This window comes from Polyergus mexicanus, unplaced genomic scaffold (assembly GCF_030449975.1).
Source record: "Polyergus mexicanus isolate NDT 795.1 unplaced genomic scaffold, iyPolMexi1.0 SCAF_29, whole genome shotgun sequence".
Classification (NCBI taxonomy): Eukaryota; Metazoa; Arthropoda; class Insecta; order Hymenoptera; family Formicidae; genus Polyergus; species Polyergus mexicanus.
Window position 1 is genome coordinate 105130 of NW_027223349.1, and position 14874 is coordinate 120003.

A 14874-nucleotide genomic window follows, 5' to 3' on the forward strand; every position below is an offset into this window, starting at 1 on the left:
ATATTGCATGAAAGACCGTCTCCGTCTATGGAAGGAATTTTCGAAACCACGCCTGAAATGCTTGTGACGTCGGTTCAACATCTATTACAAACGTCCGAGGGTCAAAGTACATTGCGCGCATACTGGGGCCCCTAGGGCAAAAATATGTGGTACCTATTTTGAGTTAAGATAAAGATAGCAATATGGATTATGTATATGGTGTTAAATTTTACAACGAAAGAATGATAAAATTTTTGATGTGGATAAAGATGACAATATAATTATCGGTGGAATAAGATACGTGAGAACACCAAGTCTCTACGAGTTTATTTTCAAGAGAGTGTCCGACGGTGACGTATACACTGAGGATAATAAAATTAAATACAAAAATATATTATTGGCGACAAATGCACATAGACGTGACAATGATATGCGTAATCCAGTATTAAGTAACAAGAGATACAAGTATAAAAATATAGCGAACTTAATCTCTACTAAAAAAGCTGGAAGAGGTATAAACATACCGCACGCTATGACGTTAAACGATAATAAAATCGGTTACATTCATTGGAATGATCCCAACGAGTTGGTAGATCGCTTGCGATTGCGGAAGCTTCGCGTCAAGCCGGCAACTATGCCCACGACAATGAAATATTATCAATTATCGAGGAACATTGCGAAGCTGGTCTTATTATAAATTAAACTATGCGTTGACGAAACAAGTCAGTCTGTCAATATCGTTTGTGTCAAAATGTCGATTAATAAATTTGGATTATCGTTCGGAACATTGAACAACTCACTATCAATGGAATGGATTACTAAGAAATTACGCTCTGTGTCAGACTGCCTCCGGCTTTGATGCAAGGTCGCGCAAGATACGACGCGTAGCGCAACCGGAAGATGATACTGATGCCGCAAACAAACAGTACGTGAAAATACGTGTCAAGCTTTTAAAAGATAGATTGGAAAAACTTGAGAAAAAAATAATCACGCTTGAGACGAATATGCAAACGCTACAAATAATGATGGACGAGATGCAGAATGCAACTCACACGCAGACTATATTTAATTCAGCACAGGAGAAAATAGATATATAAAGAATATACATGGAGGAATTATCTCATTGTTGCGAATTATGCCGCGATCAAATATGTCGCGAAAGACAGCTGCTGGTGAAGGAATTGCACACTCCACCGAGAAAAAATTTTCCATGTAGACGTGTCATAGTACGTGGATTCGATGATCTGTGGCAGGCGGACGTGGCCGAGATGCGTCCATATGCACGATTCAACAAAGGCTATAATTACATACTTACAGTTATCGATGTGTTGAGCAAGTATGCGTGGGCTGTACCGCTCAAGAGTAAGTGGAAACGAAATGCCTGACGCTATCGCAAAGATAATTCGAGACGATGGAAGATGTCCGAGAAATTTTCAAACCGACAGAGGAAAAGAATTTTATAAATGTACAGAAACTCGTGAACAAATACCGTATTAATCATTATTCGACGTACTCTGTCATGAAAGCCTCGGTCGTGGAACGATTCAACCGAACGTTAAAGAGCAATATGTGGAAAATGTTCACGCTTAATGGATATTACATGTGGATCGACGCGTTGTCCCGGCTCGTTAGAGAGTACAATGCGCGAAAACATCGCACTATCGGTATGAGACCTATCGATGTTACCCCCGCGATCGCCGATAAACTTTTAAATACGGTATACAGCAACGTAAAGATTGCGGCACCGACAAGATTCAAAGTAGACAATCCGTTACGCGTGAGTAAATTCAAGACCATCTTTGACAAAGGTTATACGCCAAATTGATCGACCAAAGTGTTTAAGATCGTTAAAGTGCAGAAAACTAATCCCGTGACTTATGTACTCGAAGATTCGCGCGGAAATTCTGTCGCCGGCGGATTTTACGAATACGAGTTACAACACGTTGTCAATCTCTATGTACATTTCGTGGAAAAGGTGGTACGCAAAAAGGGTGACAAGGTTTATGTGAAATAGCTGGGACTTGAGGCTACACACAATTCTTGGATAGATAAAAATAATATATTATAAATATTTTAATAATAATACATAATATTAAAGATATTTTACAAATATAAACAAAATTGTACATTATAAAATATATATTTATATATATATAATTTACAATAAATAATTTTAATTTATAAATATACGTAATTCTTATTTACAATAAATATACATGATTTTTATTTACAACGGTATTTTGTAATATCCTCACGGTAGTGTGTCGGTGGTTCCGGGTACGATATACCGCTTATCATCGTACAGTCCTAAAGCAATTTTTGTCTCGCGAATAGTGTATACTTCGTATAATTTAGATCTTATACAAAACTGCTGACGCATCATTTCAATCTCTTCGTCCAATCACCGCGTTTAATCGTCGAACGTTATTGTTCTCGTGACGACATTACGTCTTGACGTCTTTTACCTTTTTCGTATCCTTCTTACCATCTACTCGCAACGCGTACATTTTTGCCCTAAGCCCGACGAATTCGGTCATGATGGCGCCATTATTTTCATCCTTCATTAAACCCGGTATCTTTTTATTCGCGAGCGGTATACCGTATACATTGTCCACTGCATAATCGCTGATATCGAATCTGTTGACGTTGCGCTTTATATTCTCATTGATATATGGTCACACTCGATGTGATATATGAGACTGTCGGTATCAGTGTACATGACTTTACATTTCTCTCGATATATAGGTACCATAATAATCTACCACGTAGATTGGTTTATTAAATTTAACCTCGAGATTGCGTAATTTAATGGCGATCAGATTCTCCGAAAACACGCTTCTACTATAAAAATTTGGTTTTGCGATCATCGCCTCTGTGCCATATCTTCCATCCCAATATGTTATAAGCTTAATATTAACGTGATTGTGCACATTTTCCATCGTTTTACCAAATACCGCATTATTCATTAATTTATATAAATTTTTTTCAAAATCATTTTTCGCGAGTGTTCGGAATTATGTATTGAGATCGATATAACTGCGAAGCCACGGAGATTGTGAAAACTGTAATATTCGATGTATTTTTGTAACGCGAAGTCCATGTCGCGTGCATTGTTGCAGGTTGCGGTAATATATCACGTAACACTTCTTATCATATAAGGTTGCGAGTAGCTTATCCTACTTACCAGGTAGTTTGTCGCGTGTCGAGCAAAACGGTAGGTCAGTGTGCGCATCGTGAACATGTTGCGGATATTCGAGATGGACTTCAAGGATATGGCCTACAGGCGAATCGAGCGCGATCGATGATGTATCAAAATCGGATACGCCAACCCATCGAAAATCTGCATAAGGCAAAGGTTGACACATTGTCCATCCGTACAAATTATTTATATCAAAGTACGTGAGATACGACGAAAGTTTCGATGGATCGTACGACTGTATGTACTTGTTATTAGCGTACGTATCTGTTGGAACATTAACTCAAACTACCGCATATTCCACGTTCGATAAATAAAACCATGTCGGTATCAATTCGAAGGTAATATTCGTATGCTTCAACATCGTGTCTCACGTGTATCCGGGAAGAGTATAGTAATACGAGGAGTCGAGCCCATAACTTTTAATACAACTTTTGCGGAAATTTTCAAAAATGTCTGCTAATAATAAGACATCAATTTTGAGATACAAGTCGCTATATTCGCCCAGCGTTCGAATAGAGAACCGCTTTCAGACGTTCTCGGCGTGCGCGTAATCGCTCTCGGATATCGTGTCACTGGTCAAAAAACTGTAAAATGATTTGCGCGATGGTAAATACGTATCTTGCAACCAGTCGACGCAGTTAATGTATTCGTATGAAAAGACGCCCTTCCGTGTTAATAAATTGAAATTGTCATGCGGTAAATTTTGAAATTCAAATTTAAAAATTTTGAGTTTGTCTTTATTCAAGAATGATGCCAATTTATCGAGACTGGTAAGAAATTTATACGAATCGATAAAACGCAATTTAATATGATTTTTCGATTTCTCTTCGACAAGTTTAACGTTTTTCATAAATGATATATATTTTTCCTTTCGGAAGTAACTCGATTTCCTTTTCGAACGCTGTAGCTATTTCCATGATAATAAAATGCGCGTCGTAACCGGATAAATTATAAAAAACTATAGGAATGCAAAAAAAATCTTTATAATTTAAATTGCAATTTGAATGCGCGGGACTTCTGTAACGCCATGTCAGATGGCAATGATCGCGTACGCGTGTATTGTCTTGTACGAATGGTTTTTCGCAAATGTGGCATTGTGTCGCGTTGTGAAATTTTTCCCATTCATCGGGTGTTAAATTTACCATGGGAACATTAGTTGATAAAATACATTTTACACGCAGTGCTAAATTTTTAAGTTCTTCGATGAACCATGACATGCAATTGGTATCGCGACGAGAACGATACGCGGATAACGATTCGTTGTACAAGCAGTGTACATAATAAGCAATACTAAATATTTTATGATGTTGGTAATTTTTCTCCCCTCCATCTTTTCCAAGTCGGCGTACACGGCGAAAGAAAACTGCTCTTTCCGGTTATAGTTGAACGTGAGCCACTTGTCCTTATCGCTCGGTAATCGGATAGCGCACTTGTTCATCTCTCGACAGTCCACCGTATGTGACTGTAGCTTATCGTTTGAGCCAAAGTATTGCAAACATCTGTGAAAAGAAATTATTTTTTATTTTTTGTTCAATTATTTCTACAATATTTTATTTAATATTTATACATACCGATCGCAGATATATTTCTTGTGCTTTTTTTTGCTCAATTGCGAGCTCACGAGTCTGGATAGATTCTTGATCCACGCGAAGTGTCCAACGTTGTTGTCTTCAATGTACAATGTGCAAGTTGACATGTTTGTCTCTCTTTAACTCATTCAGACGTATTGGGACAATGTTCTTTACCTTGATACTATATACATTGATTGAGATATCGTTGGCAAGTTCGAATTTTTTAATTCGATTCACAGTCATTGGAAACTCAATGTCCTGGAAATTCAGCACTGTCGTGTAATGCGGGTACGAAGATACTCGATAAACATAATTTTCAGCTGAATGTAGAGTGGCGACCACGGACCACGCAAAACAAGCATTATCATTAGATTGCACATTGATCACCGCTCTCTTCATCATTATCCCCCGTGGTAATTTTAGGTGACATCCCGCGCGCAAAGGATTATATTTATTTATATTTACGATTAAATCTATAATACGCGACAATGCCGAACCGCTATAGCGTTCTTGAAATTCTTCGAGCGATGCTAGAGTGGGCTCGACGACGCTCCGCTGGTACCATTCCCGTAAATCGGATGTGCGAAAGAGTTCATAGTTTCTCGTATTGATACATTTATTTGCGCGTTTATCACCCGTCACAAATTCGCCATTGAACAATGTATTAATGTTCACATTAAAGTGTTTTTTCATCACATTTTGCACGTGTTCGAGCACAGTGTCTTTGTCATCCTCGAAAAATTGACGAGGCTCGATTATGATTTCTAATCACACCAGTCAATATGCGGCTGTCGAACGCTGTATCGATTTCTCGCCAAATCAATCCATATTGCCGCGTACTGCATCCTGCACCCGAATATACAAAACGCCTGCGTAACGAGTTCTTCAATCCCTCGAGTCGCGCAATTTGGGCAATCAGTGATTGTCGAATCCCGATCGATAATCGTGGACGTTTGATTCGACTTTGCTCTTCCAACGATTCGATATATTCATCGCATCGTTGCTCCCACGCAACGTACTCCTCTATCGAATTCACCCTTGCAGTTTGCTCACTCAGATTTCGTTCTACAATGTTTTTCGCCATATTTTCAAATTTATGCCAAAAAATTTTGCTAATAAGATGCGCTTATTAATAGCTCTTGTCTCGAAACTCTTGGCGAAAATACTGACAGGGTGTGCCTCTTTACCTTTTTAATATTCATTTTATATTCTATCTTGATGTCTCTTTCCATCATGTGTATTCATCTAAATCTTTATTTCGCGGTTTGTCACATACATTTTAACTATGTCGATTATTGCATTTGTGTCGTCTAGAGATGATGCCAAATCCCAAGTGCATCGCAAAAGTTTCAAATTACACGCTGCTGTCCAAGTATGTTAGTGCAATTTAACCTTGATAATTATTTATGACACGCGCGTTTGAATTCAGATATCTAGGGGTGATGTCATCGCGAAGCAGCTGCACATTGGTGCTTTAAAATTTTATAATACATTGCATCTTTTTTTTTGCGTTTGGCTAAATCTCATACCTGATGATGATGTCATCTCAACCCAGATGCATCGCAAAAGTTGTAAATTACTTGTATATTAGCACAATTTAATCTTGATAATTATTCTTATATTTCACTGTTTTGACACGCACGTTTGAATTCTAATATCTATGGGTGATATCATCGTGAAACAGTTGCACCTCGGCGCTTGAGAATTTTATATTACGTTGCATTTTTGTGCATTTGGTTAAATCTCCACCAGGGAGTGATGTCATCGTGAAGCAGCCGTACATCAGCGCTTGAATAGAAAAAATATCGTATCAGCAATAATCCCCACTACATTGCAATTTTGCAATGTTAATACATATTTTAAATATGTTTAATACGTTCAGTATTGCATCGACCACTTGTGTGAAAAGTTCATATAAAAAAAAATGTATCCCACTGAAAAAAGCCGCATGAATTATTACGTTCCGATTTAAGATGCTGATGAAACTTCGCCGTGTAAGAAGAAGAAATGTAACAAGTAAGTTTTAATTAGATCGTACATTGATGCAGAAACGTGCGGACATTGAACGACTTCTACAATCGACTGAAACACCATTACGGATTCGAGATTTGATATTTGAAGTGGTTAAAATGTCTGATTCGAAAATTATAAAAATAGGACTATTCAATAATTCTTTATATATGAAACCACCAACTCTATTATAGTTATTCGATTTTGAAAAATGCATAGATCATATGTATTACTGGCTATGCGAAAATACTCATATCGTTAATGAAAAATTCAAACAATTTGTAACTATTTTACAACGTAATAATATCGCGAATGTATGCGACGCTGCAAAAGCGATACATGAAAGTGATATGTTTAACAGCGAATCACTCATAGATTGCGAGTTATTGACATGTGGAGTAAATGATATTCTTCACGAAGCTTATAATAAATAAGTTATTTTACTATTTATCTGTAGTTTAATTATTTATCCCATTCTTTATACGTATAAATAAAATTTTTCTCTCGACACACTCTGCTAAAAATGTAGAAAAAATGATGAGGTAGATGAGACGTGATATTCCAGTTAGAAGGAGACAAAAGATATGAAATTAAAATATATATAATCGAGAGGAGTATGCAACATTATAGTACACAACCGTCTGCGACCTTACGATGATCTTAATAATATGTGTTGTTCGGGAGTCTACCTCGACGAGATCGCCCAAAACTGAAAGAGACGCTCAGAGATGAGCGAGAAGCGGTATGTAACGCGAATCCGTGGATTCCCTGGAGGATAAGGTGTTGATAGACAAGATTCGAATGCAGATTATTTTGATATCGCTTTATTTAGAATAATAGGAGCGAGCGACGGCACGTATTTCGCGATTCCGACGGATATTTGGATTGTCCTGTTAATTACTGCCCTTTGGCACGGTTCCGAAATCTTGATTAAGAGCTTCTTGCTAGAAACTCTCGCGATAACGGAAATCTTGACCGCGAATGCCGGATGGAATCTAGCGCGAGGCAAAGGACATTCGCGATGCGGATAACGAGCGTCGACTCTCGGAATCCAAACAATTAACTTTCACAATGTCTTAGCACGAAAAGAGAAAATAATACAGCGTGAGGTTTTCCCGAATTGACCGCCATGAGAATATGTGCGCGATCGGATGCGAGACAATTCGGAATTGAGACGAGTAAGCCACTGTAACTCCGATACGAGCGAGAATAGAAAAAAAAAGTTGATCGAGCTCGATGAACGTCGACCGGCTCAAAACGTCGTTACAGGCAGACTAAATCCATCGACCGCGGAAGCTCGCGCTCTGCCGATGGGAATAACAAGGTTTTTCTATGTCGAACCTTCGAGAACTAGCTGTTTGTTACACTTTTACTTTGTTATGATTACGCAATCACGCGCCGATCGGCTGATCGCGTCAATGTTTATTCTCGCTCGGGTTTTGATTGCGACTCATACCGTTCAGATTTTTCGGTTAAATTAACAGTTTAAATTTATCGATTAATTTCAACGGTTCAATCTTGAACATACCGCCCGCCTTGGAACGATAGTTCCGAAATAATTGATATGACAGTAGCATTGAACGACAAGAGCGCACGCCACAATTAACGATATAAGGAAGAGCGACTTTTTTTTTATATGATTTAACACAGCGGATCTGCCGCCCGCCTTGGCAGAATGACGCTCGCCTCTTGACAATTTTGTGCTTAAGTCTAATGAATTACAATAAATAAAACGCAACGCAGCAAAAGTACCTAAATGCTCGGCGCCTCAATATTGATAGGTAAAACGCATAATTTTACGATCGGTCTTTTGAATACCGAGGGGGCCCGTCTTGACGGTGACGATCCGTACGAAGCCGTCGGAACCGGGATGACATTGCGTAACTCGGCCCAGTTCCCACTTACAGGAAGGTAACATAGGATTATGCAAGAGGACGAGTTGCCCGGTATCAATCGGCGGTTCTACCTTTCGCCATTTTACTCGTTGTTGTAACGTATTGACATAGTCGTTACCCCATAATTTCCAAAATCGTTCAGTAACGTGTCGAACGAGTTGCCATCCCGACGAGCGATTCTCGTTAAGATTGAGCAAGGATGGTCCCGGGTTTACAGTAAGCGCGGATCCGATCAAAAAGTGACCGGGGGTGAAACACTCGTAGTTCTCAAGCGTATTGGAGAGGGGCGCTATCGGTCTTGAATTAAGACATGTTTTGATTCTAGATAATAAAGTCGAGAATTCTTCGTATGTTAGCATATGATATCCTAACACGCGGCGCAGATGAGTTTTTACGCTACGGACGCCCGCCTCCTACAACCCGCTGAAATGCGGAGCAGACGGGGAAATAAAATTCCACATCACTTTATCGGTGGCAGTCAAGTTCAAGAAATTCGGATCTCGTATTGCTAACCGGTACGCGACGGTCAGTTCTCGGTTCGCCCCGACGAATGTTGTCCTGTTGTCCAAATACATAGATTGTGGTAGACCGCGGCGAGCGCAAAATCGAGCGTAAGCATTTAAGAAAGCTTGAGTGGAGTAGTCGCTTATTAATTCCAAATGTCGCAAGGCAGATAAAGAGCGCGATGTATGCTTTACGCGATGTAATCCCTCGTCCAGCGGAGGCCCGAATTTGCACGGATCCTGCGCAATCAAGGCCGCAATGCAAAAAACATCGGACTGCCACTGTCACGCGATGTTCGGGAAGATCTCTCATGATTTGTGTGGGAATCGCGGCGCGTTCGCGAGTACACGCAACACATTTGTGAATTACAGATTTGACGATATTACGAGCGCGAATTATCCAGAAATCGCGGCGCAGAACATTTAGCGTGAGTTGCGGTCCGGCATGTAACGCTCGTAAATGAGTTTAATTCACGATAAGTGTGACTAACGGGTATGACGCAAGAAGGATCGGATTTCGAATGGACAGTTATTGTGTGAATCGCCACCCGGAGGCAACGATTCGTGCTACATCGCCCAAACAGGCATACGCTACTACTGTATCCGCTGCCTAGCGACGTTGCCCCGAGACGGGCGATGGAAAAATCCAGCAGCGCCTGCGGGATCTTATGCGCAGGATGGACAGTTTGGCCGCGCCTGCAAGCCCACCTTCCTGCCTCAGGGCCGCCTAGGCCGCCGGTCCACACACTCGTAGCCGACTCAGCGACCCCTTTGCTTACCAACGCGCCCACGGGGAACCACGGGGAGGCCTGTCCATTGTATCCCGACCCGGATACACGCCCTGACCCTGTTTGGGCAGAGATTTGGGAGGAAGTGTGATAAGGTTTGGATGGGAGAGGGGGGAAATGACTCGAGAGCCATTGGATAACAGGTTTTTGGAGACCTACCTATTTAACCTCTAACTTAAAATTACGCGACGCGAAGATCATTCGAATGTGCGGCTTGTCCGAGAAGATTTCGGTACCGCACCTTCATGGCGGAGGACTCCGACTTCCCCAGCTGAACAATCTATCCTAAACAATAACTACGACTGCGATTCGAATCCCTTCAGCCAGAGGGACTCGCAACAAAAATCAGCGAATGCCGCGTAGACCTCTGAGCTCGACACGAAGAAAGGTGCCGCCTCCGGCCATCGCCATTCGCTTTGTGGAACCAAATCACGCAGAGCCTCCCTCTGCGCGTCAAAGAGTGGACAGTCCAATAAGAAGTGTTGAACCGTATCTATTCCACTCCCGCATACGCACACATCACTATCGACGAGACCAAACGACTCGAGTCGCTCCCGGAAGTCTCCGTGTCCAGTGAGGGCCTGTGTGCTCCAATGATTGGTTTCCAAGGACCGTGTAGCCAGTCTTTGGCGAATGTCCTTGAAGAAGGCAAACGTGGTACGACCTTTCATGGATGAAGACCATTTTGTCTGCCACATATTTATCGCCTCTTTCCGGATACGCTCGAACGATTCCTTTTTCTCTATTTCCGCGGGTATTATTACGTTTCCTATTTCCGCGGTCAACCCCTTACGCGCATTATATCTCGCAACGTACTCTTTTAATAAAATGTCGACGGGTGTCATCCCGGCCACGACACAAAGCGATTCCCAGGACGCTGTACGGTAAGCGCCGATTATCGAGATTAACGCTCTACGCTGCGCGGCTCTAAGGATTCTAATATCACTCTCCGTATATAAATCGACCCACCCCGCGGCGGCGTACGTTACGCACGGCTGGAAGACCCCTCGATATATTGTGGAGAGTGTTTTATATCGAAGACCCCACGCGGCTCTAGCTAACCTACCTAATTTCCCGAATAGCAACCCGGTTTTGCTACTTAATTTTTGGCAGTGCGACTTTACTTTCATACACCTATCTAGATGCACTCCTAAGTATCTAACCGTTTCCCTAAACCGTATTTTCGCGTTGTTGATTTTTATTGTTGGCGGCCTATTTACGAAATCGACGATTCTTCTATTATTTTTCCGCTTCCTATCCGGGCGGTCTCCTCCCCGTCTACCTATCGGGTTTCTTACCATCGCGTTGCTCTTTAAAACAATTGCTTCGGTCTTTCGTTCCGATACCTGTAGCTTCGCGAATTTACACCAATCTGTTATAAGGCTCACCGCGCGTTGACCCTCTACTTCGATATCTTTCCGCTAATTACCGTTAACGATCACTACCAAGTCATCCGCATAAGCCGCAAATAGGATGTTCGAGCCTTCCAGGAGCTTTAGAAGGTCGTCGAACATAAGGTTCCAGCAGGCCGGACCAAGAACAGAGCCCTGCGGGCACCCCCTTGTGGCCCGCTTTGAAACCTCCGAAGAACCAAAAGAGAGCTTAACCCTACGGTTGTCGAAGTAACTTTGCAGTACTCCGAAAACATTCCGAGGGCAATCTCTAGATTTTAACGCGTCTAACACAAGAGGCCACCAGACATTGTCAAAAGCCCCCGAGATGTCGAAAAGCAGCGCGATGGCATACCTCTTTTTAGAGGCAGAGACCATACGACGCAACTCCACAACCGCGTCCTCCGTCGACCTTCCAGCCATAAAGCCGAACTGCCGATCGGAGACCCTACCCGGAGCCAATGACGTGTCCGTAAGGCGAAGCTTAATTAGCTTCTTAAAGAGTTTCCCTACCACGGAGAGAAGACAGATGGGCCTGTAAGATTTTGGGTCCTTCTCATCCTTGTCCTCGCCCTTCAGTAGGACTCGAAGTGAGCCCACCTTCCAGGCTGAGGGAAAGACGCCCCACTGAAGGCACCCATTAAACAATTTCGTGATCTGACCGGGGATCACTTTTATCGCGGCCTTCAGCACTCTAACCTCAATGAGGTCGAGTCCTGGTGCTTTATCGTTCTTAAAGGTTTTAGACGCCTTGACTATTTCTACTTCTGTGAAGAAAGAAGCATCGGCCGTATCGGGCGCAACGAGCACATTCTCCCTTAATGCGCTTTGTTGGGGTGTTTCTTCCGCTATCCGGTCATCTGGGACGTGTACATCCAAAAGGTAGCTGGCTGTTTCTTCTAAACTGATAGTAGACAAAGTACTACTACGCCGGAGTGTACTGAGAACACTCTCTACTCGGAGTTTTTCCGCTTGTTGCTTATAGACGAAGCCCCAAGGTTCCGAGTTGCCGTACGACGTAACAAATTCCTGCCAGCTTGCGAGCTTTACCTTTTTGACCATTCTGCTGTGTTGCCGTAAAGAAGAACGGTATTCCAGCAGCATTTCATGGCACAAAGGTTTGTCCCGCCCCTTTTGGAGGGCACGTTTCGATCTATAAAGCCTCTTCTTTGAGATTGTCAATTCTCTAGTCCACCACGGGTTGGACTTACGGAAACGCGGTTTTCTAGGCATCGAAGCCGTACATACCTCGCTGAGGACTGTTGCGAGGGTCTCGGCCATATTCTCTATGTCCTCCACTGAATTCAGGTCAAGGACCTCGAGCTTGGACCTTGAAAGATCAGTCAGGCTTTCGGAGAATCGTTCCCAGTCGGCCCGACGAGTGTCGAACCTTGTGTTCGCGGTGTCCCCTCTACCTTTCTCTCTCGGCACCCTCAACCTGATATCTATGGAGTTGTGGTCGCTGCTAGTCCAGTCGGCCCTCACTTTCCATTCGCCGATGAACTGGCTCACGGAGGGCGACGCTAAGGTTACGTCGATGAATGACGAACCTCTTGTCGTCCAATAAGTGGGCCCCTGTCCAGCGTCATTGACCACTTCTATGCCGTGTGCTCTGATAAGGTCTTCGAATTTTGCACCTTTTTCGTCTGTCTCTTGGGAACCCCAGAGTGACGATCGAGCATTGGCATCTACCGCAACTATAAGCCTCTTCCCCCTCAGCGAACGAAGCACCGTCTCGAGGTGTCTGAGGTGCTTCTCAATCTCGTCACTGTGCTGGAAGTAGCACGATGCAACGTGAAAGGAGAAGCCGGGAGCCAGCACTTCCGCACAGACGCAATGGGTTGTGCTGAGCTGCGAGATAAACATCGTTTGGAATTGAGGGTTACAAACCGCTACCGCCGCCCACGGACGTTGCGAGCGCACGGCAGCCACCCTTATCCCTTTCCCTAATCCAATAAAGATGTGACCCGTGTTTTGCTTCTTGACGTGTGGTTCCTGCAATAACAGGACGTCAAGTCGCTTTTCTACCACGAGCTGACGCACCTCGCCCGTAACTACAGCTGAACGCCTCATGTTTAGCTGTAGTATTCTCACTCCCGTGGACGCAAGTAAGAAAGAAGGATCGATTTCTGCCGGAGCTTGTTGCAGCGGCCACGAGGAAGAACTCGCTTCACCTACGATGTGGGGTTGAAATTGGGGAACATTCTCGAGTCTAATCTTATTATCTATCGCGATTTTATTCGCGGACCTATTTATGGAGCTATTCGCGGAAATAATCGCGGAACTAATCGCGGGCCTAATCGCGGAGACTATACCTGTATTATATTCCCTATTCCTAACTTCTTCATCCCGGTCGATGACTGCCGGTGAAGACCTTATAGAGCTAATCTCGCATCGCGTTAAAACGATTCGGACGGCGCGAAGGCCGCAACCTTGGGACTGTGCACAAAGTCGTGTTACGTCGCGGAATCGCTCGGGCACAGCTTGGCGAGGCGCTCTCGAGGAAGCGGAGGCCGTCTCCAAGCGCGCGCACGAGCGTACTCGCGACTCGACGACAGGCACGTCCCTTGCCTCCCTAATAGCAGCCGCACCTGGCGGGAAGCGATCTGCCAGGCGGGCACTCCTCCTCACCAAAAGTTTTAAAAAATTATTCATCATTTTTTTTGTTCCCACGAGTACGGTGGAAAAGAAGTCGAGCAGCGCAGAGCCACCATTACGCCGCCAAGCCAATATACAACGGGGGGACAGCAGGTACCCCGAGGTGGTGGACCGCTAGCGACCGCGATTTTTTCGTCTTCGCGGCCATTCAGACTATCGATCAGACTACACGATCCTTGACCTTAGTCTTAAGACGGGCGCCATTAGGAGGAAACGCCTACCTATCTATCTACTTATAATGCGTCGATTTCCACAACAGACGAGTTGGAAACAAACGACCGGGCGATAATAATGGAAAACGACAAAGGATGGAAGCCTGAAAAGAGAAAAGCATTAGTAACCCCCGGTTCCGTCGCCGCTGGGTCTGAGACCTCAGAAGCGCAGGGCCCGGTAGGTGAGTACAACAGCCCCTGTCTCTCTCCACTGTACCGAGGCACAACAGAGACAAACGGATGGGGATGGGCTGCCGGGAGATTGGATGTAGAGGGGATAGGAAAGCCGGGTACGGGAACGTGACCCTAGCCACTGCAGGCTCCCCACTTCTTAAAAGTGCGTTGCCCACATGGCCACAGACACGTCCCACCAACGCATCTAGGTGCGCTCGCTACATAAGAGCCATTTGGTCAATCTGACACCGACTCGTAGCTATGCTGTGTTAAAGGATTGGTAAAAGCGACAGAGTAGACAGATCAATGAAAGTGTTAGTAACGAAGTTGTTAGTGAGGGTTGTTAATTGAAGTGGAGTAAGAAAAGAAAGAATAGGGGGAGAAAGAGGAGATAGAAAAACAGAACGTGTGTGTGTGTGTGTTGCTACGTAAGAGCCATTTGGTCAGCAATGCTGACACCGACTCGTAGCGATACATGCTGTTTAAGGAAATAG

General features: G+C 43.6%; 1 protein-coding gene across 1 annotated transcript; it reads left to right on the top strand.

The window, feature by feature from the left end:
- Positions 1–1085: 1085 nt before the first annotated feature.
- On the top strand, positions 1086–1804 carry LOC138943637 (uncharacterized). The gene is made up of 2 exons (XM_070314606.1): positions 1086–1341; positions 1506–1804. The coding sequence occupies exons 1-2, from the start codon at positions 1086–1088 to the stop codon at positions 1802–1804; spliced, it is 555 nt and encodes a 184-aa protein (XP_070170707.1).
- The last annotated feature ends 13070 nt before the right edge of the window (positions 1805–14874 follow it).